Source organism: Delphinapterus leucas, chromosome 1 (assembly GCF_059928025.1).
Source record: "Delphinapterus leucas isolate spDelLeu-1000000601 "Yukka" chromosome 1, BTC_Dleu_Yukka2, whole genome shotgun sequence".
Lineage (NCBI taxonomy): Eukaryota > Metazoa > Chordata > Mammalia > Artiodactyla > Monodontidae > Delphinapterus > Delphinapterus leucas.
This window is the reverse complement of record NC_143129.1, coordinates 77,028,769-77,054,383: the sequence shown is the minus strand read 5'-3', so window position 1 is coordinate 77,054,383 and position 25,615 is coordinate 77,028,769. Positions and strand designations below refer to the sequence as shown.

At 47.0% G+C, this 25,615-nt stretch overlaps 2 protein-coding genes across 3 annotated transcripts in view; one reads left to right on the top strand and one right to left on the bottom strand.

Annotated features, from left to right (window-relative positions):
* Positions 1-1,850: 1,850 nt before the first annotated feature.
* PRCC (proline rich mitotic checkpoint control factor) lies at positions 1,851-25,410 on the top strand. Its single transcript, XM_022559730.3, has 7 exons — positions 1,851-2,556; positions 12,824-12,871; positions 15,446-16,012; positions 18,270-18,365; positions 20,273-20,416; positions 22,441-22,506; positions 24,967-25,410. Exons 1-7 carry the CDS (start codon positions 2,086-2,088, stop codon positions 25,051-25,053), a joined length of 1,479 nt encoding a protein of 492 aa, XP_022415438.2. The 5' UTR covers positions 1,851-2,085; the 3' UTR covers positions 25,054-25,410.
* Positions 6,019-25,615, bottom strand: part of SH2D2A (SH2 domain containing 2A) — a 34,092-nt gene continuing 14,495 nt past the window's right edge. Inside the window, exon 8 of one of the 2 annotated variants that reach the window (XM_089913477.1) lies at positions 6,019-6,565. In XM_089913477.1, the coding sequence (XP_089769603.1) occupies positions 6,503-6,565 (63 nt within the window). In that variant the 3' untranslated portion in view covers positions 6,019-6,502. Of the gene's footprint in view, positions 6,566-22,441; positions 22,712-25,615 lie in introns of those variants that run through there. The other variant, XM_089913486.1, reaches the window with a different exon arrangement.

Sequence of the window (25,615 nt, the reverse complement as noted above, 5' to 3'; positions counted from 1 at the left end):
AACGTGGTCCTCAGTGCACCTGCTTTGCAATCAACTGAGGAGTTTCTTAAAAATTCAGACTTTTGGTCTTCCCTGGTGGTGCTGTGGTTGAGAGTCCGCCTGCCGATGCAGAGGACACAGGTTCGTGCCCCAGTCCGGGAAGATCCCACATGCCACGGAGCGGCTGGGCCCGTGAGCCATGGCCGCTGAGCCTGTGTGTCCGGAGCCCGTGCTCCGCAACGGGAGAGGCCACGACAGTGAGAGGCCCACGTACTGCGAAAAAAAAAAAATTTAGACTTCTGGGCCCCACCCCACACTTACTGAAGAGGAATCTCTTAGGCTGAAATTCAGAAGTTTGCATTTTTAAGAAGTTTTCCCAGTGATCTTAGGCACTATAAAGTTTAAGAATTGGTGGGCAGAAAAAATGCTCTGGGCATCCAGAGCAGGGAGCAAACAGATTTAAGCAAACAGACGGAGAAGGCAACATATGAGTTTGTTGGTGAAGGTAGGGTGAGATTTAGACACATGCAGAAGGTGGGGAGGAGGGGGCCATAGCAGGCCTGTCTGACAGAGAATTCATGCTTGGGTTTTCACTGTCCCTCTCTGTTGTTGCCATCATCATCGCCCCCCTTGTCATCCTTTCCATCTTCCTTTTTAGCCTCCTCCCCAAACCTCAACAGTCTTTATGGGCTGAGCTCAGTAGAGCCTTCTGCTCTGGGAATAGGGAGATAGAGCCCACACAGAGGTGGTTTGGCATATATAGGACATGTACAGAGTTGACAAGTAGAGGGCACCCAGTCACAGGCAGACAGGAAGGGGCAAAGATGAATATAAAGAAAAGGACACAAAATTACAGGCGGACAGGGAAGGACAGCTGCAGAATCACGGGCAGACATGTGTGCGCTGGAAAAGGACACACAAACATGGATGGATGTAAGAGGCACTCACAGAGACCGATTAAGAAGGTCACACACGAAGTCACACGAATACCAAGCACGGACACACAGATACAAAGGACATATGCAGATAGAGACGGACTCAGGTGATGCCTCAAATCTGTGAAGGGGGCTCAGATGTAGTTGGCCCCCTTAACCCACTGGGCTGAGGGGAAGGGATTAAACTCAAGTACCAGGCTCTGCCTTCCAGGGCCCTGCCCATCTTTCAGTCTCACTACAGAGAGAGGTTAGGACCCAGGCTGGAAGGGCTAGGTGTGCTCCTGGATATGCACCTTGGTCAAGGCGAGGGAGATCACTTACTCCCTCTTACGTCACATTTATTTCAGCTCTGAGATGTTTTTAATTAGGCCTGAAGTCTTGCTTCTTTCTGGCTCGCAGCCCAATTCCGTACAGGTGTCTCGGGCCCTGGCTCTTCTTGGGGTGTTTTATTCCAACTCGGGGTTTCAGTGGCTTCGGAAGCTTCATCAGTTCATTTACAGACCTGTTTCCCTTTAAGCTATTTTCCCTCAATCCGTCACCTTCCCAGACTCCCTCTCATTCCCAGCCTCACTTGCAGTTTCTAAGAGCACTACGTCTCCCATAAATCTTAGCGCCCAGGCAGCTGTTTTAGGGAACTTCAAGTACCGAAATGCTCTCCTATCCATCTCCGTGACTACCGCGGTGACCGATGGGGCTTGTAGTTACCTAGGAATTGTCAGGAGACCAAAAAAACTACTCATCCCAGGAGTCCTCGTGTCAGAGGCGGGTTTACCTCCTGTCTTTCTCCGCACCCCTTAATCCTTCCACGGACTCCAACTCCCGCCGTGCCTTGCGCTGAGCTCCCTGCGGCGGAGAATGGTGCTGTGGCCAAAGTGTTTTCTGGGAGTTGTAGTTCGTGTATTGGTGAGACGAGGAGGAGGTGGAGTGACTCGGCGGCCATTAGCTGTGTGTAGTTGCCCGGGACTAGGAGCTTAAGTGGAGAGGGAAGGCTTATTCGGTGGAAATCAACTGTGGGCATGGGCCTCTACCGGGGCTGCCACTAGAGTACGGAGAAGGCGGGCTTTTTGGTTCACCGCCCCGCTAACTAGCGGGGCCCACTAGGCCTCCGGACATCCCCGGTGTCAAGTAGGCCTCGTCTGCCGGCAAGGGCGCTCCAAAGGCGGGAGGCGCCATGTCGCTGGTTGCTTACGCCAGCAGCGATGAGAGTGAGCCGGATGAGGCTGAGCCGGAGGCGGAGGAGGAGGAGGAGACGGCAGCCCCTACACCTGGGCCCACTTTAGGGGGCTTGTTCGCTTCTCTTCCCGCGCCCAAGGGTCCGGCCTTGCTGCCTCCGTCCCCCCAGATGCTGGCCCCAGCCTTTCCCCCGCCGTTGTTGCTGCCCACACCCACCGGAGACCCCCGGCTCCAGCCTCCTCCCTCCTTGCCCTTCGGTCTGGGAGGCTTCCCCCCACCTCCAGGCGTGAGCCCGGCTGAAGCGGCGGGAATTGGGGAGGGGCTGGGATTGGGGCTGCCCTCGCCCAGAGGCCCTGGCCTCAGTCTGCCCCCCCATATCGGCGGGGCCGGGCCCCCCCTGGGGCTTCCCAAGCCAAAGAAGAGGACAGAGCCGGTGAAGATTGCGGCGCCAGAGCTGCATAAGGGGGATGTGAGTATCTGAGGAGGGCACCCCCAAACTGTCCATTGGGTTTGGGCATGGGCTCAGCTGTAGGAGGGACTTGTGGAGATTGCGAGGCTTTCTCCTGTAAATGCATCCGTTGATTCCGGACCGCTGGATTCCTGGTACAGTGCGATGAATTGAGCTGAAGTTTGTCGGCTTTGGGGAGTTAGGGTATTTGTCCATGCGGGTGTCTTCAAGCTGGATTCGCCTGCAGAAGGGCCATATACCATCACCTGGCACTGACAGGCCCAGGCCTAGGGACACTTGGTTCCACTCCGCCTTGTTGCATCTTCACCGCAGCCCAGGTTGTTTTGTTTTGTTTTTTTTCCTCTCTCTCTCTCTCATACTGAGAACAGCATAAAATCTGGCACCTTAGGTAACAGGAGACAGGATTCCTGAGCCCTTGCTGAACATTCAGGACTAACCTTTTCCTTTGCCTCTGAACTTAAAAGCATCAGGCTTCGGAGCGAAAAGGATAGGAATCCTGGTTTCTGTGTTTGAGGGGAGTTAGGGAAGAAATTGAGTATTTGTTTAGTACAGATCGTTTACCAGGCACTGGCCTTTTCCTTCAATTGTTACAGAACTCTGGGAGATTACATTCTAATTTTTACAGATGAGAAACAGGTGTCCAGTATGCATGATCTTACCTGGCAAAGGGCAGAGTGAAGATTAAGGGTTTATCTGAACTCCAGGCCTGTGCCTCAGTTTCACGGTTTAGGTATTTCTCAAGCCTAGGTGAATTAGGACATTTGGGTCCTAGAGAGGCAACCAAGCTCTTGTCGTTTTCTGAATGTTGTATCAGAAAAATTGAAGGCCTTTTCTGGGGTGAGCGCTTTGGGGGATAAAGGAGACAGCCTAGGGGCAGGTAATACTTTAGAGTTATTTGGAGTTCTTTCCATTCTCTCTCTTCTAAAAGGTTAATTGGGTCAATCCCTGGCTCACCTTTGGTAACCCTCTGAGAGAAGCTGATTCTTGCCCTTTCTTTTCTTCAGACTTCTGACTCTTCCTGGAGGCTATTTCTCTTCTCCCCTCCCCCCCCCGCCCCCCCCCCCCCATGTATTAATGTTCTTTCTCTCACCTCTTTCAAATCTTGGCTTAAAAGACACGTTCTCGGTGAGGACTTCCTAGCCGACCTATTTAAATTGCAACTTCCTGTCACATGCTCCTCCCCACCCCACTTCTTTTATTTTTCTCTGTAGCACCGCCATCTAAAATACTGTACCACCGCCTAGCGTACTGTATTCGCCTTTCTCCTTTTGCTAGTATACAAGCTCCATGAAGGTAGGCTTACTGTTTATTTTATTCGCTGCCATATCCCTGGTGGTTAAAACAGTGCCTGGCACAAGCTGAGTACTACCTAAATATTTTGAGTGAATGAACTCAAATGAATATGGATTCTTTATAGAAGGAGTTTCCAGAATCTCCTTTACTACCCTGTTACAAACTTTTTTTTTTTTTTTTTTTCTGTACACGGGCCTCTCACTGTTGTGGCCTCCCCCGTTGCAGAGCACCGGCTCCGGACGCGCGGGCTCAGCGGCCATGGCTCACGGGCCCAGCCGCTCCGTGGCATGTGGGATCTTCCCGGACTGGGGCACGAACCCGTGTCCCCTGCATCGGCAGGTGGACTCTCAACCACTGCGCCACCAGGGAGGCCCTGTTCCAAACTTTTTTCCATATCGTTTCCCCCTTCTTTCTCACCTGAGTTTGTCATTTCTAAGTTTAGGTTCCCAGAAAGCCTTGTATTGCTCCACTGAAACTTAGTTTGGTCTTGATTTAACCTGGAACAAAGGAAAGTCCCTGAGTAGGACAGAGGAAAATAGGTTTGTTGTTTGGGGTGTTTTCTTTTCACAATTTTCCCACCAACTTTTCTCGCAGCCTAATTGTTATATCTGGTGGAAGATGGCACTTTAAACCTGCCTCCCTCCACCCTCCACAGTGACGGTGGAAAGGCTCATTTTTAGGTCTGCAAAGGTAGCATTAAGAAAAGTTGCTGGGGGCTTCCCTGGTGGCGCAGTGGTTGAGAGTCCACCTGCTGATGCAGGGGACACAGGTTCGTGCCCTGGTCCGGGAAGATCCCACATGCCGCGGGGCGGTTGGGCCCATGAGCCATGGCGGCTGAGCCTGCGCGTCCGGAGCCTGTGCTCCACAACCGGAGAGGCCACAACGGTGAGAGGCTCGCGTACCGCAAAAAAAAAAAAAAAAAAAGAAAAGTTGTTGGTAGAGGCTGTAGAATCTTCCATTTAGGCTGGCTGAAGTGGCAGAAAACTCTGAGGACTTCTAACTGTCCCTCCTTTGTGAGTATAATTTACTAAATTCCTGAGGTGAATCCTGATGTGGATAATTAAAATAAAGCCAAGTCCTAGCCCTTAGCTGGTTCCGTTTCCCATTTTTGTTTTGTTCAAGTTAGTATTTTTGTTTTCTGAACATATAGTTCCTGGGAAGTGTAGCCTAAGAGAGTTCCAAGATGATTAGGTGAGGGTGACTTTCGGTTTTGAAATAGTTGTGGTTCTAAGGCCCTGTGGTTCCAAGCTCTGTGTCTTGTGCTTATTGGGCTCTCAGTAAACATTTGAGTGAATGAATTAGGCTTCCTTAAATAATTTCCCTTTAGGGTTTGGTGCTGAAGTAGAAATAATTCCTCTGAATTTTCATTCATTTGTTCGTTCAGTATTGAGCTGCTTCTCTGTGCCAGGAGCTAGGAGTACAGTAGTGAACATGATAGATCCTGTCACAAAAGGAGTTTATGGTCAATGTGGGGGAGACAGGCAAGGAAATAGATTCTAGGTCAAGTCAGAGAAGAACCATGATAGAGCTGGTGCCATGGGAGCACTCCTCTGGGGCACTAATCCAGTTCACAGGTTGGGGGGGCTTCCAGGAGGAGTCGATGTCTAAACTTCAGAGATAAGACAGATGAGCAGAAGGTAGCCAGAGAAAGGGGCGATGGAGAGGAGAACATCCGGCAGGGGAACAGAATGTACAAAAGCCCAGAGGTGAGAGAATGAAAATGCTTTGGGGGAACCTTTTGTAAGGCACCATGGCTGGAGCGCATGGGTGGGCGGGGCAGTGATGAGAGATGAAGCTAGAGAGAAAGAGGCTGAGGCTAGATGATAATGGGCCTTGGAAACCATGCCAAGGCCTTTGTACATGATTCTAGGGTAGTGAAGAGCCCTTGAAGTCTGAGCAGGAATTCTCTGATCGCAGGGTGCTGAAAGATCTGGAGGGAGCAAGACTGGCAGAGAGTGAAAGATGATGGCGGCCTGGATAAGGGAGTAGCAGGGGCTGGAGAGAGCTGGAGGCTCCAGGTCTTTTTCTGAGGTAGACGTTTTAAGACTAGGGAATTGATTGGGTGTCATGGGTGAAGGAGAGGATTCACGGCTGATCCCTTGCCTTTTGGCTCAGGCAGCTGGGAGGGTAGTGGTGCCATTTATTTAGGGAATACAGAGGCTGAGCAGATTGGGGATTAGATTTAATTGATTACAAGTATCAGAAACTGCTCCTAGCTGGCTTAAATGGAAATGCGTCATAAGTATACTGAGGTACCTTGGAAAGGGCCTGGAATCAGGAATTGGAGATCTGTCGGAGACCCACACAGCTTCTCTGCACATTTGATTCATTCTTCCTTGTCTGCAGACCAGTTTCCACTTCTTAACTTTTGTTGCAGGTGAAAGATGGCCACCCATACCTCCTTGGTTTTTAGTTTCTTCCTTTTAGTGATTGGCTCAGATTGACCTACAGTCTCAGTCCCAGTTCTGGTTTTCCAGGGGAGAGGATATGATTGGTTTGGGTGAGCTCATCAGTCCGCTGCAGTCAGGCGACAGGGTGGTACCAAATTTCTCTCTCCAGGTGCGCTGCAAAATCAAATTCAGTCAGCTGTTGACTTCTGTGAGGAATTAGGAATGACCCGTAAAATGGAGAACCATCCTTTCCTTTTCTCTTCTTACTGTTCTTTTTCTGAACAGTGGTTTATTGTTGATTTTGCGGGCTTAGGGGATGCAGACTTCTAAAATTAGGATACCAAAAAAACAAAATTAGAAGAATAAGTTTGCTGTAAGAGTGTTCTGTCATATAATGTGCATTACAACACAAATAGAAACTTTAGGGTTATCTGGATTAGTATTACCCGTCCTTTAAGATTGTTTACCCAGGTAGTGGAAGATTTGAAGCTCTGAGATTGCAAGTTCACTAATTTTGCTCATTTCTGTTAACCAAGTAATATAAGAGTTGACTGCGGTGGATTTAGCTAAGATTTAGCCCTAGATAGAAAGGGAAGGAGGAGCGCCCTAACACCTGTGGGGCACTTGCATAGTGTCCGACATGGTGCTGGGCACTTCAGCGACTCTGTAAGCTAAGTGTTACCCCTAGTTTACAGGTGAGGAGATAGGAATTTAGAGAGCAGAGCTAAAATCACACAGTTTGGGAGTAGCAGAAGTCGTATTTGTACCCAGGGTGTGTTCTGTTCCTTTCTATCATAGTGCCTACCAAAAAGATAGAAGAACCTTGAGCAACCAGAACTATGAAAGTGATACGATGAGCAGTGCAAAAGTGGGAGAGAAAATGATGTCCTAACTGAAGGGCAGATGTAAGAACATATTTGAGACCAAAGGGTAAAGAAGTTGATGAATCTAGCTAATTGGGATAATAGCAGAGAGGAGTGTAGAAGTGGTTAGAGTTTGGAGCCTGGGGGTAGGAGAGTCTGTGCTTGGGCCCTGATTTTCTTCTTGGCTCCTGGCCCTGGCAACTAGTGATTGCTTTTTTGGAGAGGGAGTCTGTCAGAGCCAGAGCCTGGAAAGATAAGAGGGAGGCTGCCACGGGGAATGAGGCTCTGATAGATTAGCAGATCCCACTGGGCCTGGCTTAATGGAAAATGTCTGTTTCCGTTCTTGCTCAGCAGTCTCTGGGTGTGTGTGTCTTGTCACTCTTGGCAGCTGGAACAGAGAGGACAGTGGTGGCCATTGAGGCTCAGGCTCTAATGAGGCCAAGAAGAAATAGAATACTTTCTTCTTAAGAGACACAACCGGTTTGTGTCTCTAAAACCCGGGAATGCCTGTTCTGGCCCAGCGTACTTCTTCCAGCCCTGGGTGCTCCCGTATCTCTAGCATCACCCTTCTTTCTGGGTCTAATGAAACAGACGCACTCAGATCACCATTTGCTGGTCTTTAGCATTCTCTAGGAATTGACTCCACAGCCTCCATTTAATATACTCCTGTGGAAAACAGTTTGGCAGGTCCTCAAAAAGTTTATTAGAATTACCATGTGATCCAGCATTTTCACTCCTAGGTGAAAAGAATTGAAAACGGACTCACACAGATACTTGTACGCCAGTGTTCACGGCAGCACTACTCCCAGTAGCCAGTAGCCAAGAGGCGGCAACAGTGCAACAGCCCAGCTTATCAACAGATGAGTGGATAAACAAAAGTGTGGCACATACATGCAATGGAATATTATTCAGCCTTAAAAGGGAATGCAGTCTGGTACATGCTACAACATGGATGGACTTTGCAGACATCATGCTAAGTAAAATAAGCTAGACACAGAAGGACACCTATTGTATGATTCCATTTATATGAGGTACCTAGAGTAGGCAAGTCCAGAGATAGAAAGTAGAGTAGAGGTTACTGGGGGCTGGGCAATAGGGAATTATTGTTCAGTAGGTACAGAGTTTCTATTTGGGATGATGAAAAAGTTCTGGAAATAGTGGTGATGGTTATACAATATTGTGAATGTACTTACTGCCACTGAATTGTACATTTACAAATGGTTAAAATGATAAATTTTATGTTACATATGTTTTACCATGATAAGGGGGAAAAAACCCAGTATACTCATGTGCCTCTCACCATCAAGGAAGTTCTTGTGTCTTAGTTAAATACTGTATTTAGGCTGAGCCCATTGCTTCTAGCTGGTTCCTGATAGAAGCTGAATTAATTTTTCTTTTAAATGCTCCAAGACGGCTGTATCCCCCCGACTCCAACCCCTACCCTGTGACTGGAGGATATGTGGCACATCTCTTAGCTTTTGGCTTATTTATCTCCTCCTTCTCGGTACTCTGAACCGAAGTTTATTTTTTTGTTTGAGGTAGTTGGATAATTCCTTGCTGAGCTTTCCTTTCGCTTCCTGTTAGTTTTCATTCAGGCCCCCACATGCCCAGAAGTATTTTGAGTGGCATGTAGACCTCTTTTCATAGTGAACCAGTGAGTCCTGTGTTTCCAACCTCTTTAGTTGGCTAAAGTTAGTTCAGGGGGCAGGAGGTGGTTCTCATTCTATTTCCTCACCCTCCCAATGGCCCTGGACTTCCTCTGTGGCCCTGGGTAGATTACTGAATGTCTCGGAGTCCTGTTTGCCAGCTTTAAGAGGTAAAGATTTATTTTTACCCCTCGCTCAAAGATGAATAGTCATGACTTAAGAAGTGTTTAGGGGCTCAGCACATGTTTTTGAGGGTCTTAGTGTTCTGTTTTAGGGAGTCTGTCATATTTTGTGCCCATCTTGAGATGATTTATAATGGAGTTCATTAGGTTAGTACAAAACGTTCAAAGAAGGATGGTTGTGAGTAGCCATAGCAGTTCTCTAAATCCAGAATTAATAAGGTGTTCCTAAAGTCTTTGTACAGTTTGTGTGTGTGTGTGTGCGTGTGTGCGTGTGTGTGCGTGTGTACGCACACGCGCTTTTAAACTTAGGTTGGAAAAAAAAAAACTTAGGTTGACAGTGTAATGGAAACAATCTGACATTTAAGGAAAAATTGAATTTTCTTCGCACAGCTGATCTGGCCTTCAATTCTATTAGCCGTGGGACAGTTTGCCTACACTTTCAAAGTAGCCACTTTTTGTTTGTCACAGGATCTGAAAAATAAAAATATGCTTGTACAATTTTATAAACGTAATCATCTTAAACTTGATAAAATTTTATTTTCAGATTGTTTCCATTGGACGTATTGCCTTAGATGTTAAAGTTTAAACGTGCCTGGGGACTTAATGAAAACCTTGTATACCCCATAGTGAGGTGGCTCTGTGTGGTCTGCTGGAAAGGAGAAAAGTCTTCACAGTCAGAAGACAAGGGAAATGGTCAGTAGCCCCTGAGGCAGTGGGAGTTTGGAACAGAGAAAAGGTCAGAAATGCTTGGGTGTTTGGGGCTTAAGGCTTATTCTTCGGTTGTGTTTGACATCTTGGCAGACCAGAGAGAATAGTAATCCTTGAACTCTGTTAAGAATTTTAGTTTATATATATTTTCATGGATAGTAGCTCATGCAGTCTTTAGAACAATGTTGTGACATGGATAAGTATTATTGCTAACTGAGGCTTGGGGGGTTAAATGGCTCTTTGGGGATCCTCCCAGCCAATGAGTGGCAAAGCTGAGATTCAAACCTGTATTTCTGATGTTGTGCCTTGTACTCTTGGTTGTATCATGTGGGATCTGATCAGTGTGGATCTCAGGTCTGCACAGCTCAGCTGCAAAAACATGACAGGTGTTGCTGCAAAAGCATGGGAGCCTAAACTGATTCAGGTCCCAGTTCTGCCATGTACTAGCAATTATTTAACCTCTCTGAGCCTTATTTTCCTTACCTGTAAAGTTGAGATAATAATGCCTACCTTGAAATTTTATTCAGGATTGAATAAAAACTTGTGAATAAATTGCCTGACACATAGTAGCTACTCAGCAAATGACTGTCCTGCCCTTTACTGCCCTTTCTCTTACCCCCATATTTAAGCACTAAGACAGATTTCTCTTTTTTAAAATATATATTTATTTATTTTGTTTATTATTATTATTTTATTTATTTATTTTTTTCTGTGTGGTACGCGGGCCTCTCACTGTTGTGGCCTCTCCTGCTGCGGAGCACAGGCTCCGGACGCGCAGGCTCAGCGGCCGTGGCTCACAGGCCCAGCTGCTCCGCGGCATGTGGGATCTTCCCGGACTGGGGCACGAACCCCTGTCCCCTGCATCGGCAGGCGGACTCCCAACCACTGCGCCACCAGGGAAGCCCTGTTTTGTTTATTTGTCTTTGGCTGTGTTGGGTCTTCATTGCTGCACACGGGCTTTCTCTAGTTGCGGCGAGCGGGAGCTACTCTTCGTTGCGGTGCGTGGGCTTCTCATTGCGGTGGCTTCTCTTTGTTGGGGAGCACGGTCTGTAGACGCGTGAGCTTCAGTAGTTGTGGCACACGGGCTCAGTAGTTGTGGCTTGCGGGCTGTAGAGCGCAGGCTCAGTAGTTGTGGTGCACGGGTTTAGTTGCTCTGCGGCATGTGGGATCTTCCCGGACCAGGGCTCGAACCCATGTCCCTTGCATTGGCAGGTAGACTCTTAACCATTGTGCCACCAGGGAAGTCCAAGACAGATTTCTCTTAACAGGTTTTTTTAATACTACAATTGGCAGCAGTTAGTAATTAAAATCATTGTGTACTGACTACTGTGAGGTAATATCGAACTGTAAGATAGGGCCTTGGCTGTCAGAGTAAAGGGAAGAATATGCACGTGAAAAATGTAACATTTACACAGCAAGCACAAATGAATCATTGTTAGCATGCTGCCACCCCAGACAAATAAATAACTTAGGGACACAGAGTGAAAAAGAGCAAGGTGAGCTTCTTCAGAAAGACTTTAGGAGTTTCGAGTCGGGAACTGACAGGAGAGTGAGAGGTGTCAGTGATTCAGGTAGGGGAGAGGGAGTAATAAGGTGGGGGACTTACGTGAAAGAAAGCGCAATTGGAGGATCAGCCAATTCTTTGAGGGGATGTTGGAACCACACTTGATGCCCTTATCTTTTTACTGCCTTTATTACAGTTATTTGGGTACTTGTCATTCTTTTTAACTGGACTGTGAGTTTCTTGAGGGCAGGGACTTTTTTCATGTCATGGCACACAAGAAAATCTTTGAAGCACAGTGGGGGAAGTGGTACAGGCTGTGCCTCTGGAAACCAGTGGCCCAGGACTCTACCTGCTCCAAGCCCTGCCTGATGCCCTGTGGGCTGAGTGGGTCAGTATCATCATAGTACCTATAACCCAGCCATAGGACACCAGCTGGGAAGCTCTGTCTACGGTGCCTGGCACAGTGTCTTGCATACAGTAGGTTCTGAGTAATGATGATCAAAAAGTCCTTGTAGCACACAAATCCAAAAAGGAACCTGTGGACTTCCCTGGCGGTCCAGTGGTTAAGACTCTGTGCTTGCACTGCAGAGGGCGTAGGTTCGATCCCTGGTGGGGAAACTAAGATCCTGCATGCCATGTGGTGTGGCCAAAAAAATAAATAAATAAAAATAAAATAGAAAAAAACAAAAAAAAACCCAAAAGGAACTTGTGAGATATGAGGGTCAGTTGAGAAAGACAGGCAGAGGATTTGAGTTCTTTAGAATCTTGGAGATGAATAGGATCTTAGATTCTTGCCTAATCACCTTTGTTTACAGATGCCCCAAACCAAGGTGCTAAGAACAAATGGAAAACTTTTAAGGTTCTCAGTTTGGATATTAATTTTTTAAAATAAAATGTGAAAGCTTTCTCTTCATATGCCTTGCATCTTTCTGATAGTTGGAGATGCTGAGGAACTGGTATTGAGCTAAAAGTTTAGACATTTTTAGTGTGAGAGCTTGTATTAGAAACAATCCTGATGAGTCAGAGGAGTAACACAGATGAGCTCCCTTCTTGCTCCAAATTCTCACAGTCATCATTTGCTCGCCTTCTTCCTGGACACAAACAACTCTGTCTGGCAGACAATAGATCATACTTCGAGAGGGAATGGATTTCTCCAGTGGCTTTGACCTTTAATACCTCATAGAAGAGTAGTTAACATACCACTTAATCCCACCGGAGTTCCCCAGCCCTGTGGTTATGTAGTCTATATAAGTGGTTTTAGAAGTGAAACTGAGATTGGGTGAGATTGTGGGCCAAATCCCATTCATCTTCTAGTGGACAGATTTATAGGAAGAAGAATGGGTGTAGCTTTTTCTTTCCACCAAAGACTGAATGGGAGGAAGTAGTCTTAATTTAAAGGACTAGAAATGGATGCTAAGAAGGCTGTGCAACAGGTCTGGAGGTATGGGAATGAGTGACCAGGGGTGGTCAACGCATACTTTGTTCTCTGAAGCCGTTTGAGAGCAGGAAGGAAGCTCTGCTTTTTGGCTGGCTCTGGGGGGGTGCATCTCTCATACAGAGGAGGGGCTCGGACAGGATGATGGCCCCTGTTGTCCAGTCCTTTATTTGTGCTTCATTTAATGTGGGTGCTTCTCCACTGTCCTTAAACAGTGAGGCCTTATTCCATTTCTTTTTCTCTTAGTCAGATTCCGAGGAAGATGAACCCACAAAGAAGAAAACTGTCCTTCAGGTAAGCTTTGTGATGTAATAGAAGCCGTTTCTTCTCTTCCCATATTGCTTCCTGAAGGATGGGAAATTTCCAGGTCAGGCGTAGAGCAAATGCAAATATTGGACGACTGCCTGTTTGGGTGTAGTTTTGTTTTCCTGATAACATCAGACTTCGTGCTTCTCTACCCTCTCCTCGCTGTTCCCTGGCTTCAGCGCACTGGCGTCTCTCCTAGAGGACAGGCGTGGTAGGGAGATGAATTGGAACTCAATTTGATTCATTACGTTTCAGGTAAAAGGATTATTTAGGAACGGTAGAATAAATGGATTGGTCAAAATGTTGTTATGGAACATATGAACTTTAAAATTATCCATCTTCTCCCTGTCTCATTTTTAACCTGGAAAAGAAACACTTAAATAGCACTTACCAGGCACTAAGTGCTGTACCAGTGTTTAACTGACTTAATCCTCCTAATAGTGCCTAAGTCATAGCGTTATTATCATCCCTGTGTTACATACAAGGAAAACGAGAGCTTAAGGAACTTGCCCAAGGTCAGACACTAGTGGGGACAGAGCTGGGGTTCAGACTGAGGCAGTCTGACTGTAGAGTCCAAGCTCTTACCTGCTGCATTTGGCTGCTGCTCTGTCATCAAGACCAGAAGTCCTTAACCAGACAGTGTCGGGAGATGATCTTGCTGCTGTTTCCTGTTTCCCCTTGTCCCCGTGCCTTTATTCTGGCTCCCAGAAGTTTCTTCCTGTTCAGTTCCACACTCGGTGATTTATACACTCTCTGACCTCATGTTGATTATATGCCTCAGGAAGAGCAAAAGCAGTTCTGCCTTGAGACTTCCCTGGGGGCGGCGTAGTGGTTAAGAATCTGCCTGCCAGTGCAGGGGACACGGGTTCCATCCCTGGTCCCGGAAGATCCCACATGCCGCGGAGCAGCTAAGCCCGTGCACCACAACTACTGAGCCTGCACTCTAGGGCCTGCGAGCCACAACTACTGAGGCCCGCGCGCCTAGAGCCCGTGCTCCGCAACAAGAGAAGTCACCGCAGTGAGAAACCTGTGCACCACAACGAAGAGTAGCCCCTGTTTGTCGCAACTAGAGAAATCCGGCGTGCAGCAACGAAGACCCAACACAGCCAAAAAAACAAAAACAGTTCTGCCTTTATAAGGTTGCTGTCTCATGATTTAGGTATATGATGCTGAAGTTGCTCCTTCCCCTGACTCTGTTAAGGTGTCACTTCCATGGCTGGGAGGTGTTAGAAGGACAAAGTCATGTGAAAGAAAGATAACTAGTGAGAGTGATATTGTGTCCATATTTGTAGTGGGTGATGGAGGAGGAATCGTGGAAGATACTGACTTGCTGAGACTGAATGAAGCCAGTTGTTCTCTGTTATCAGAATGGCTTCCTGGAGGACGTGGACTGGCAACTGAAGAGATGAGAGGACACTGGCTAACACCCCAGGAGTAAAAAGCAGTCTTCCAGATGGTAGGAAGAGATGAGTGCATAGAGAAACTCTGAGCTGTTAAGGCAGAGTATGGACCCAGCACTGCACAGGGATGTAGCCATGATCCCAGATGTATCTGAGAAGTCAGACACTTTGAAGGTAGCCTGAGGATGTGCTCCACCTGCCACCTCAGTCTGCTTTTTATGAACCTGAGCCTCTGGGGTCTACCAGGCTGAAATGACCCAAATCTGTGAACACAGACAGCAGGGAGAAGAACCCATTTTCTGGATGAACAGTTCTGCCTGGCCTGCTTGACTCAGAAGTCTTATTTTACTCATTCTGGGCATTTCTTGGCTGAGAGAGCTGAAGTACATGGGTACTCCAGGACGGTGACACAATGACCTTATTCCATTCTCCTTTTTCAGACTGACACCTCCCTCAGCCCTGCAGTTAGGCCAAGCTGGACCTGTAGCACATGGAAAGCAGAATCCCAGAGATTCTTATGAATAATAGCAACTCTTGTTGGGCTGAGGAACACTGGATAGGCTGAGCCAATTAGCTTACAAATTGATAAGTTAAATGCATGACTCTGGCGTAAGCAAGCTGAATATACCCCGTCTGTAGGGCTTTTATTGGGTGGGGGAGAGAACTTTGGGCGGTATGTATGAATATCTTTTTTGGACATAGGCTTGCTCTTGACTTTGAGTGGCAATCCAAAGGAAGCAGGGAGTAATCCCATGTTAAGAGGAACCTTTAGGACATAGAGGTTCAGTGATCAGCTGGAGAGAGCCCTGGGCTTTTTGCGAAGAAGGATGATGTATTTGCCAAATGTATTTATCATATTTGCAAAAAAATCAGAGTCAGGGAAGGCTTTGTGGCAGAGGGAAGTGGAGCTGGGTTGAGATGGATGAGGAAAACAGGGATGACATCTTACCTTGGGAGAAGCGGACAGCAGAATGGCCTGAGGTAGGAGGAGTCAAGTCCAGTTTGGATGACGTTAGTGGGCCGAGGTTAGACGGAAACAGGGCTGGTAAGATTTTAGGCTAGAGCACGTATCTGTAATGCTTGTTCTTAATGTCAGTAGTATGTATCGTAACATCTCACTTGTCATCTTTCTTCCCTCCTTACCTAAACCTGGGCTCACCAGGGATCCAGTGAGGGGACTGGTTTGTCCGCCTTGCTTCCCCAACCTAAAAACCTGACTGTGAAAGAGACTAACAGGTTGCTCCTGCCCCATGCCTTCTCCCGGAAACCCTCGGATGGCTCCTCTGACACTAAGCCCTCCAGACAAGCTTCTAAGACCAAGCCCTCTTCTCTCGCCCCTGTTGTGGGCACCACAACCACCACTCCATCGCCCTCTGCTATCAAGGCTGCTGCCAAGAGTGCTGCCCTGCAGGTGACGAAGCAGATCACGCAGGAAGAGGACGATAGTGATGAGGAAGTAGCCCCTGAGAACTTTTTCTCCCTCCCTGAGAAGGCCGAGCCGCCTGGAGTTGAGCCATACCCTTACCCCATTCCCACTGTCCCTGAAGAGTTGCCTCCAGGCACGGAACCAGAGCCGGCCTTCCAGGACGATGCAGCCAATGCCCCCTTAGAGTTCAAGATTGCAGCAGGCTCAAGTGGGGCCCCTTGGATGCCTAAGCCTGGGGATGACTACAGCTACAATCAGTTTTCCACGTATGGCGATGCCAATGCCGCTGGTGCTTACTATCAGGTGGGTAAGAGGCATGGAGGGCAGGCCAGGGAATGTTGGAGTACGGCCGTCAGGGAGAGCTTTGAGCCAGTGATACGGCCTCTGTGGCATCACTTTGGCTGAATTAATGAATCTTCTGGTGTCTTGGTTTTCCTGTACCTGTCAGGCCTCAAAACATACTGCCTTTATGCTAAGTCTTGTAGTCTGATAGGTCAAAACACATAATTGACCCGTTTATTCTGAAAACAAAATGTCATTGTAGGAGCTGATGAAAGGTATAGGGAGAAAGTGGAAGAGGAGCAGTCTCTAGTCTTAGAGATCCCAGGTAGCTTCTGCAGATGTGGGTGAGGAGGATAAGTGAACTGTGGCATAGACTCCTAGACAGCAGTGAGTCCAAGAAGAGTTCTGGAGGCGGGGAGTGCTGAGGACTGCAAGGGAGAGGAGGGACTGCGGAGGACAGGAGGGAATCTGGAGAGTCGAATGCAAAAGGGAATAAGGAGAATGGTGAGAGGCCTCGACTGAGTCACAGGAAGTTGAAGGGACTGAGGCAAGTCCCTGGAAAGAAGATGCTGGAGGACCATAATTTGGGCAGAGATAGAGAGTGGGGTTTGAGGGTGGTTTGGAGTTTGAATCTCAAACTATGTGAGTCTATTACTTAACTGCCTCTCTGAGTCTCAGATTTCTCAGCTCTAAAATGGGAAGAACACTAGCAACTTCAGGGTTGTTAGGTGGAATTACATTGGTTTAGCGTGCTGCCTGGAACATAGCAAATGCTCAGTAAATGGTTATGATAACTTTTTATTCAAATGTTATTTGGAAGAGCTGTTTAAATTGTTCTGTGTGGCCTCAGAGAGTGAGAATATATGAGGCCAGGTTGTAAATAGGTTTAAGAAAGACTTTTCCAGTGGTCAGAGCTTCCTGAGATGGAGAGGGCTCCCTGGAGTTCGGGGACTCACAACAGTGGTAGAGGTGGAACAGAGGCCTCTGGCCGGTCCTGTGGCTGGGCAGCTGTAGGAAGTTTTCCTGCCAGCATGCGATGGTTTCAAGACTTCATTCTTCTTCAGCCACTGTGATTCTCTGAATGGTCAGTGTTAATCTTATCTACAGTCTAGGCAGTGGGCTTTGAAGGCACTCTGTTCTGATCAAAGACTTTGAGAACTATCTGCCGTTAAACCTTGTTGTATCCTGTAGGCTGATCAGGGACAATGCATCTCCCCTCAAGGTTGTTAGAAGGAAGGAGGAACATGAGTGTTTTGATCTCTTTAGCAGGAGAAAAAAAAAAAAAATCTAAGAAACCACTAGTTTACATCCAGCAAATGAGTATCAGTTGGAATTCTATATGCAGTTACAAACATTATTGAGGTAATCTGTGCAAATTAAAGCACTTTAAATACACTAGGGGGCCCTGCAATGTAAATGTATGTTATTATCAATACTTTTAATGAAAATTAATTACTCTGGGTTTTTATGTATTATTTTTATTCAGAATTAAACCTTATTTTTCATATAGCTCACTATAAAGTGAATGTTTTTAGAGGAGCATTTCTTGGAGTTCTGGGCAAAGGTGGAAGAATTAGGAAAAAGTACAGGCAGGGAGGAAGCAGTTTCTCAGCTCTGTGGCTGCCTGACTCGGCCACAGTAGGGGCCTTGCCCTTGCCTTCACCCCTCTTCCTCTAGGGTCCATAACAACATCTGGACAGCTCACCTCTAAAGGGAAATCATCAATTCCTGAACTAAAAATCTGGTAATGCAAACCTGGTTTGTTCCCAGCTTTGTAAATTCCATACCACCCTTGTAGGGGTTGATTTTTATCCGAGATCTGCAACCTCCCTGCCTGTAACAGGTGATCTCCTGTGTCCAGGGTGCTAGATAGGATGAGGAGCAGGAATGGCATGCCTCACACCTCTCACCTCTGCTCACACTGGATTCTGCTGGGGTTTTACGAGCAGGAGCAGGGCTGAGGCGCAGTAGAGGTCAGGAGTGGGAACCACTCTTGGGAAGCGGCCAGGGGAGCAGGGGGTAAATTGAAGCCAGAGAGAACGTCTTTATTTCTTACCTCTCTTCCCTAAAAAATATCCATCTGTCTGGTGGTGCAGATGAGAAGAAAGTCTGGTTCTTGAGTTACAGGGTAGGTCCTTAGGATCTGTGCTTTTACTGGTCCATTTGAGGGTCTGTAGTGTGGGTGTGGGTGTCACCACTGCCTCTTTGATGAGGCTTTTCTTTGTCCCCTCTCCACTGTGCCCTCAGTTGGTGTGTTTTTTTCCCTCCTTGACTGCAGGATTATTACAGTGGTGGCTACTATCCCGCACAGGACCCAACTCTGGTCCCCCCACAGGAAATTGCCCCAGATGCCTCCTTCATCGATGACGAAGCAGTAAGTTAACAAAGCACAAGTGACCATCTTTAACCCCTGGTCACCAGGTTTCAAATCTGAAGCTAAAGGAAATTCTTTTTTTTTAAACTACATTCACTTACGATTAGGTTTGGCAACATATAATTGAGAAACTTTAAGTAATACTGGCTTATGTAAGGGAAGTTAACTGTTTTCTTCATAAAAGAAGGCTAGAGGTAGGCAGGGGAAGGCTGGTATGGCAGCTCCACAAAGCTGTCAGGGATCCAGTCCCCTTCTGATCATTACTTTGCCCATCCCTAGGTTGTGGCCTTTATTCTTATGGTTAGTGATAAGAATAAGAATGGGGCTTCCCTGGTGGCGCAGTGGTTGGGAGTCCGCCTGTCGATGCAGGGGACAAGGGTTCGTGCCCCGGTCCGGGAGGATCCCACATGCCGCGGAGAGGCTAGGCCCGTGAGCCGTGGCCGCTGAGCCTGCATGTCCGGAGCCTGTGCCCCGCAACGGGAGAGGCCACAGCAGTGAGAGGCCCGCGTACCGCAAAAAAAAAAAAAAAAAAAAAAAAAAGAATAAGAATGTAGCTAAGTCCACTGCCATCATTACTGCATACCAGGCAGCAGAGTGGAGAAAGAAAGTCACCTCCCCTTTTAGGAGACTTCCTGAAAGTTCCTAAGAACACTTCCCCTTCTGTCTTACTGACTAGAACCTGGTCACATGGCCATATCTAGTTGCAAGGAAATGGAGTCTTTTCGCTGGGTGGTAATATGCCTAGCCGAAGTGTTGGGTTCATTCATACTAACGGAGACAAGGAGAGTGGATTTGGGGAGGGAATAGCAGCCACAGTAAATAACCCTGTGTTTCACATCACTGTGTTCCCTGCTGCTGAGCTTTTCCCCAACTCAGCACAAGGGAAGATGAAAACCCCATGTCCTGCGGCCATCTGGTCATGTTCAGGAGATAAAGTATTCCATCTGTAGGGAGGTCACAGCCTATTAGGAGTGGGTTGGAGAAATAGGGGATTCTACCTCTTTGCATGCAAGTTCTTATAAAAATAATTTTCTTCTCACCTTTTCACAGAAAGATATGCATCCCTTTGCAAACTTCTGCCTGTGGTTAATACTGTGTTCATCCACCTCCCTGTGTATATCCTCCTTGACAAGTTCAGTAGTTAGGCCCTTTTTGTTTTAAGCCTAGGAGGCAGCAGAGAGCTCATCCAGTGGCAAAAGTCAGCTTCTTATGGGTAGAGTGACCCCAGGAGGCCTTGCTAATGCTCAGACCACAACCTGGGTTTCATTGCAGGTTTCCGAGTGTTATTGACTTTAATTCCCCTTTGCTCATACTCCTTCTAGGCATATCTCCTGGTGACTTGTGGTGTGATTTTTTTTTTTTTTGAGGAGGAAAGAGTAGTAGTCTCCTAGAAAATTTGCCAGGTCTTTTTTTGAGGCTTCCTCTCTCCCCATCTCTACGTTCTCCTTCTCTCATGTCTGGTCTGTTGTGCGGTCTGCTGATTTGGTGATACTGAACCAATGCGAAGGAACAGACACGTTAAAATAACCAATTTTTAGAGAGAAATCCTAAAAATTTTTTTTTGTACCCTTAATTTGAAAATGGTATGCAGTCCTTTAGGCAGATACAATTTATAAATAATTTGAATACAAATTCATATCAGTGATTCTCTGCACTCACTTATGTTTGGGAATACATTTTGGCCTTCCTTTCCCTGAGGCCAGGAGAACCTCTGAGAAGTAGCCTTTCACCTGGCTTTAAGGCCACTTGGTAGGTGGCACGGTGAAAGGACATACTGCATAGAGAGAATTAAGGGTGCAGTGAAATTGGGGAGGCCCAAAACCATTCCATAAACTCTGGATCCTTGGTGACATCTCCTGACCCCCTACCCAGACCCCCCACTCCTGAATTTTTTCCCCCTTTTCCAGTTTAAGCGGCTGCAGGGCAAAAGGAACCGAGGGAGGGAGGAGATCAACTTTGTGGAGATCAAAGGTGATGACCAGCTCAGTGGGGCCCAGCAGTGGATGACCAAGTCATTGACAGAAGAGAAAACCATGAAGTCATTCAGCAAAGTAAGTGGGAAAGGTCTAGTGGGTGGCCAAAGCAAAATCTGACCCCCATACCCCATTGTTACTGTCCCAGCACCTTTAGCAAATACCTGTTCCCCTTGGTACTGGAGTGTACACCAAGCCTCCCAGATAGAGCTCCCGCCTTTCAGAATTTTGCAGCACTTTGCTCCCCATCTGGGTGGCGGAGTCTGGTTACTGAGATTGGGTGGTTGAAACAGTTTCCTAACCTGCAGTTGGGAAGATCTCTGATATGTGTGGCTCCTTCCCTGGCTGGACGGGATCCATAGCTGCTCTTCCTTCTCTCTGCAATCATATCCCTCTCTCCATCCTGTTAAGCTGGGACCCGGCACAGCACATCTGTGAGGTGTGGGCACAACAGAGCCTCAGAAGCCCTGGGGTCCTAGGTGCTGAGTGTACATGTCCTTCTCTCTCCTTTCTTTCCATTATTTATTGTAGCCAGCTGTAGTCTTTTCAGATGCTTTATTCCTCACAGTTCCCACACCACACTCCTACCTCCTCTCTGCTAGTTTTCTTCAGTCAGTATGATGAACATCTCTTCACCCAGTAGCTGAGTACAGCAAATGTGGACATTTATGAGCCTGCCACAGGGGGGAAAATGTGGGGAACCCTGGATTCTAGCCGAGCACCAGCAAGGCCAAGGTCGGGCATTTTATTCCCTTCTCTATCCATTTTCTTTGCTTTGTTCTGTGGCCACAGATGGCCATCTGAGCCCCAGCCATTTGTTTTAACTGAATGTTGGCGGCCATACAGGACAGAGCAAAGGATTGTGGTTAGATCAGCATAGATCCATCATTGTTTACTGGAAAAACCACTTAGGAGAGCATGCTCTACTAACTGTGGGTCGAGAAGCATCATCACATAGTAATAGCTCCTGTTGTCAGTGCTCACTGTGGGCCAGGAATGGAGCTGGATGTTTTATGTTTGTCATCTTTAACTGTCATATTAAATGATATTAAATAGCATCAAGGAATTGGAGTTTGCTGTTTTCCCAGGTCTAAGTTTTTTTTCCATCATCTCATTGTATTGAGCTAGATTGAAAAAAAAGGAGAGACAGATACAGTTCCTGTCCTTGAGGGGTTTACAGTGTAGTTGAGAAAAAGAGATTTAAGGACACTTGAGTGTAAATGATTATGGTGCAAATTGATTACATAAGTGCTGAGGAGACTCCAGAGAGGAGTTTTGGGAGTTGGGTGGGGCTGATTAGGAAGCTTCTAGTCTGAGACAAGACTGGCAGAGGACAGAAAAACCGCAGAATGAAAGCCCAGACCAATATAGACTTTGACAGTAAATCATTTGCATCAAAGTTTGGTTAGGGGTTCAGTGCAGTTACGGGTGGAGGCTGGAAGACTGGAGAGAGGTGGGGTGATGGCAAAAATCTAATTCCAGGGAAGTTGTTTGTTGGCAGTTACTAGAATGAGGGACTGGGGTTTCAGCCAGAGGTGATTGATGGGAGAGAGCTTGGTAAGCAGTAGGTAGGAGATAGGCTAGACATCTGGCCTGACTGGGGAGAGGTGAACAGAGATGAAGAGGGCCTAAAGGGGAGATGGGCAGAGTGGGTGGTGAGAGAGTCTGGAGGGTGGGAGGAAAGGAGGGAGGAAGGTCTCCTGGACCCTGGCATTTCAGCTGTTTTAGACTGACTGCAGGCAGTAAAGCTGGTATCAAGTGCCCACTGTGGGCAGAACACCATGCTTGGTGCTGGGGGCGGGGTGGGGTTACTTACCAAAGACGTGTAGTAGACAGTCCTGACCCCATAGGATTTCCAGTCTAATGGGGATGTTAGCTGGCTATTTTAGGCAAGTAGTCTGAGCTTGGGATTTTTGCATAATGGCTTTAATAAAGATAACTGTAAGTATACAGACATAAAAACAGCCCCAAGCTGACTTTTTCCCCCTAGGATTTGGGCTGTGTATAGTTGGTTTCTTAATGCCCAACCTTGCCTCATTGGGGCACGTGAGAAACTTCCACTTTTCTTTCAGTGGGTTAATGATTGTTTTCTTCCCTTGCAGAAGAAAGGTGAGCAGCCAACAGGCCAGCAGCGGCGGAAACACCAGATCACGTATCTGATTCATCAGGTGAGAGGGCTGAGGGCCCTGGCCTGCTAGGCAGGATCCCTGTAAACCTGGGGATTTGAAGGCTGAGATCTAGGCTAAGAAGCTTCCAGCAGGCACCCTCCCCAGTTCTCCATACGGCCACTAGGTGGGGATGTGTCCTTCAGAATTCTGCTCTGCATCAGTCTCACTTTAGATAAGACTCAAGTACAGGTGCTTGGAATAAACTCTGTAAGTGAAAATTCAGATAGTCAAAGCATAAAGGTAAGAGGGGAGTGAAATGGTTTATCACAGGGTTCTTTCAAATAGCAAGTTTATCTGATAATTTAAAAGACTTTAGGGGGCCTTCCCTGGTGGCGCAGTGGTTGAGAGTCCGCCTGCCGATGCAGGGGACACCGGTTTGTGCCCCAGTCCAGGAAGATCCCACATGCCGCGGAGCAGCTGGGCCCGTGAGCCATGGCCGCTGAGCCTGCGCGTCCGGAGCCTGTGCTCCGCAATGGGAGAGGCCACAACAGTGAGAGGCCCGCGTAACGCAAAAAAAAAAAAAAAAAAAAAAAGACTTTAGGGACTTACCTGGTTGCGCAGTGGTTAAGAATCCACCTGCCAATGCAGGGGACACGGGTTCGAGCCCTGGTCTGGGAAGATCCCACATGCCACGGAGCAGCTAAGCCCGTGCGCCACAACTACTGAGCCTGCACTCTAGAGCCCACGAGCCACAACTTCTGAGCCCACATGCCACAACTACTGAAGCCCATGCGCCTAGAGCCCGCGCTCTGCAACAAGAGAAGCCACTGCAGTGAGAAGCCCGCCCACTGCAATGAAAACCCAATGCAGCCAATAAATAAATTTAAAAAATTAAAAAAAAACTTTAAAGAAAAATTGGTTCACCAACGTTTAGCAAAACATCCACCTCGTGAGGAAGCTGGTTTTATTTATGTTCTCCATTTCTGTGGCAGGAAACATCAGTGCAAATAATTCAAAATTACAGATAACCCAGAATATCTTCTGGAATTAGAATATGTCTTGGTATTTATTTGATAGGACCTGGAAGCTTTCAAATATTCACTGAATCACTGAATATCTTTTCGAGACCTACTGTACTAAATGCTGTCAAGGGTACAGACAGGAATAAGACTCTTTCCTGGCCATTTCCCTGGGGAGTGTATATGCTGGTTGGTGATTTCAGTGGCAAAACTTGCTTTCGTTGTTCTTATCATATTTTCACATTCCTTTTCAGAGACTCCTTTGTACCCTTACCCTGTCTTATTGTTTGTAGGGAAAGAATTTGAGGGTAGGGTCTTTCAAAATTTTTTTAAATTTATTTTTTAATTATTTTTTTTGCTAGCTGCTCCCCTGTAGGGTCTTTTTTTAAACCCAAACCCTTAGCACCCCACCCCATTCCAGGGAAATGAGCAGGTATCAGCTAGCTTGTGGGAGTGGGGTTGAGGAGCCCCATTTCTAGGGTGGCGCTTGTACTTTCCCAGAATGCAATGTAGAGCCAGGAGTTGTTGCAGTCAGAAGGAGAAAGCATTAATTCTAGTTCCTTCCAGTCAATTTTTCACAGCTTCAATTTATACTTGAAAGTGGTGTGAATTTCTAGGGTACCATATACACTGTATTCAACACAACAGCAAACTGTGGCTCCAGACTAAGTTATTATTGGTTGGTGTCCTGTTTTGACCTGTCCAAGTCTTTGAGGCTGTCCTCTCCCACTTGGCTAGTTAGGTATCCAAGGTAGCCAGTTGTCTTTCTTTCAGATGCCAGATTCAGTTTCTCATTTGTCCATTTCCCACTTGAGCATCTCAGTTTTAATTCTGGCTGATGAAGGACCAGGATTCTTGAGTCTTTATTCTGCTTAAACCCTATTAGCTCCCCAAAGAGATGGTCTTTCTTTGCTTTCTCAGGGTCTTCCCCTTCTGCTTGAATAAGGGAAAATTAAATCTTTCAAGGGATTTGCTTTTTCCACCTAATTGTTTTGATGGGAGAAAGGCTCTATTTTTTATTTTTTAAAATATTTTATGTAACACTATTTTAAATATACATATCAATGTTATTAAATGAAATAAGTAAAAAAAAGATGTTGGGGGTAGGAGTTTATTAATTTATTTTTTTAAAATTTATTTTTGCTGTGTTGGGTCTTTGTTTCTGTGCGAGGGCTCTCTCTAGTTGTGGCAAGCGGGGGCCACTCTTCATCGCGGTGTGTGGGCCTCTCACTATTGCGGCCTCTCTTGTTGTGGAGCACAGGCTCCAGACGCGCAGGCTCAGTAGTTGTGGCTCGTGGGCCTAGTTGCTCTGCGGCATGTGGGATCCTCCCAGACCAGGGCTCGAACCCGTGTCCCCTGCATTAGCAGGAAGATTCTCAACCACTGCGCCACCAGGGAAGCCCGGGAGAAAGACTTTAAATTGGGAAGTGCACAGAGGCAAAAGAAAAATATTTCTCAGAACCTTAATGTGACTCTCCCCTGCCCCCTCTTCCTCGCATAGGCTAAGGAGCGGGAGCTGGAACTGAAGAACACCTGGTCGGAGAACAAGCTCAGCCGCCGGCAGACCCAAGCCAAATATGGATTCTAGGGCTCTGGACCTGACTGCCCCCTGGATCTCCTGCTGCCCAGCTGGCCGGGCCCCCAGCTTCGTCTCTGGGACCCCAGCTGTTCCAAGCCCAGGATCTCCTTCCCTGAGGACCCAGCCCTCGCCTCTGCGAGAATGAACATATTTGATAGATTTTTCTTAACAAAAGTTAGAAAATTCAGCTCCTTTCTGTCTTGGAGCTAGCAGAGACTCAAGTGATGCCTCAGAAGGGGTTCTGAGTTCTTGGATGGGAGTTTTGCTCTCTGTTGGGTGTGACGAAATGTTGAACCCCTCCATCTGTTTTTTTTTTTTTTTTTTTAAACCAGGGATGTCTGTTGAAATAAAACATTCAGTCTGACAGATGCTGCCTGCCCTGACCCTTTCCCACTTTTAAGTGAGGTCTCTTTTTTTTGGACCCTTCTCATTTGTTATCCTGTCTTTGGATCTCAATATTTACTTTGTGTAAAGCAACCTCCAAACTGTCGTGAGCTGCCTTATGATTACTTTGCATCTTTTCTGAGTACTCACCGTCTAAACTGGGGTCATGGCCATTGAAGACTCTAGG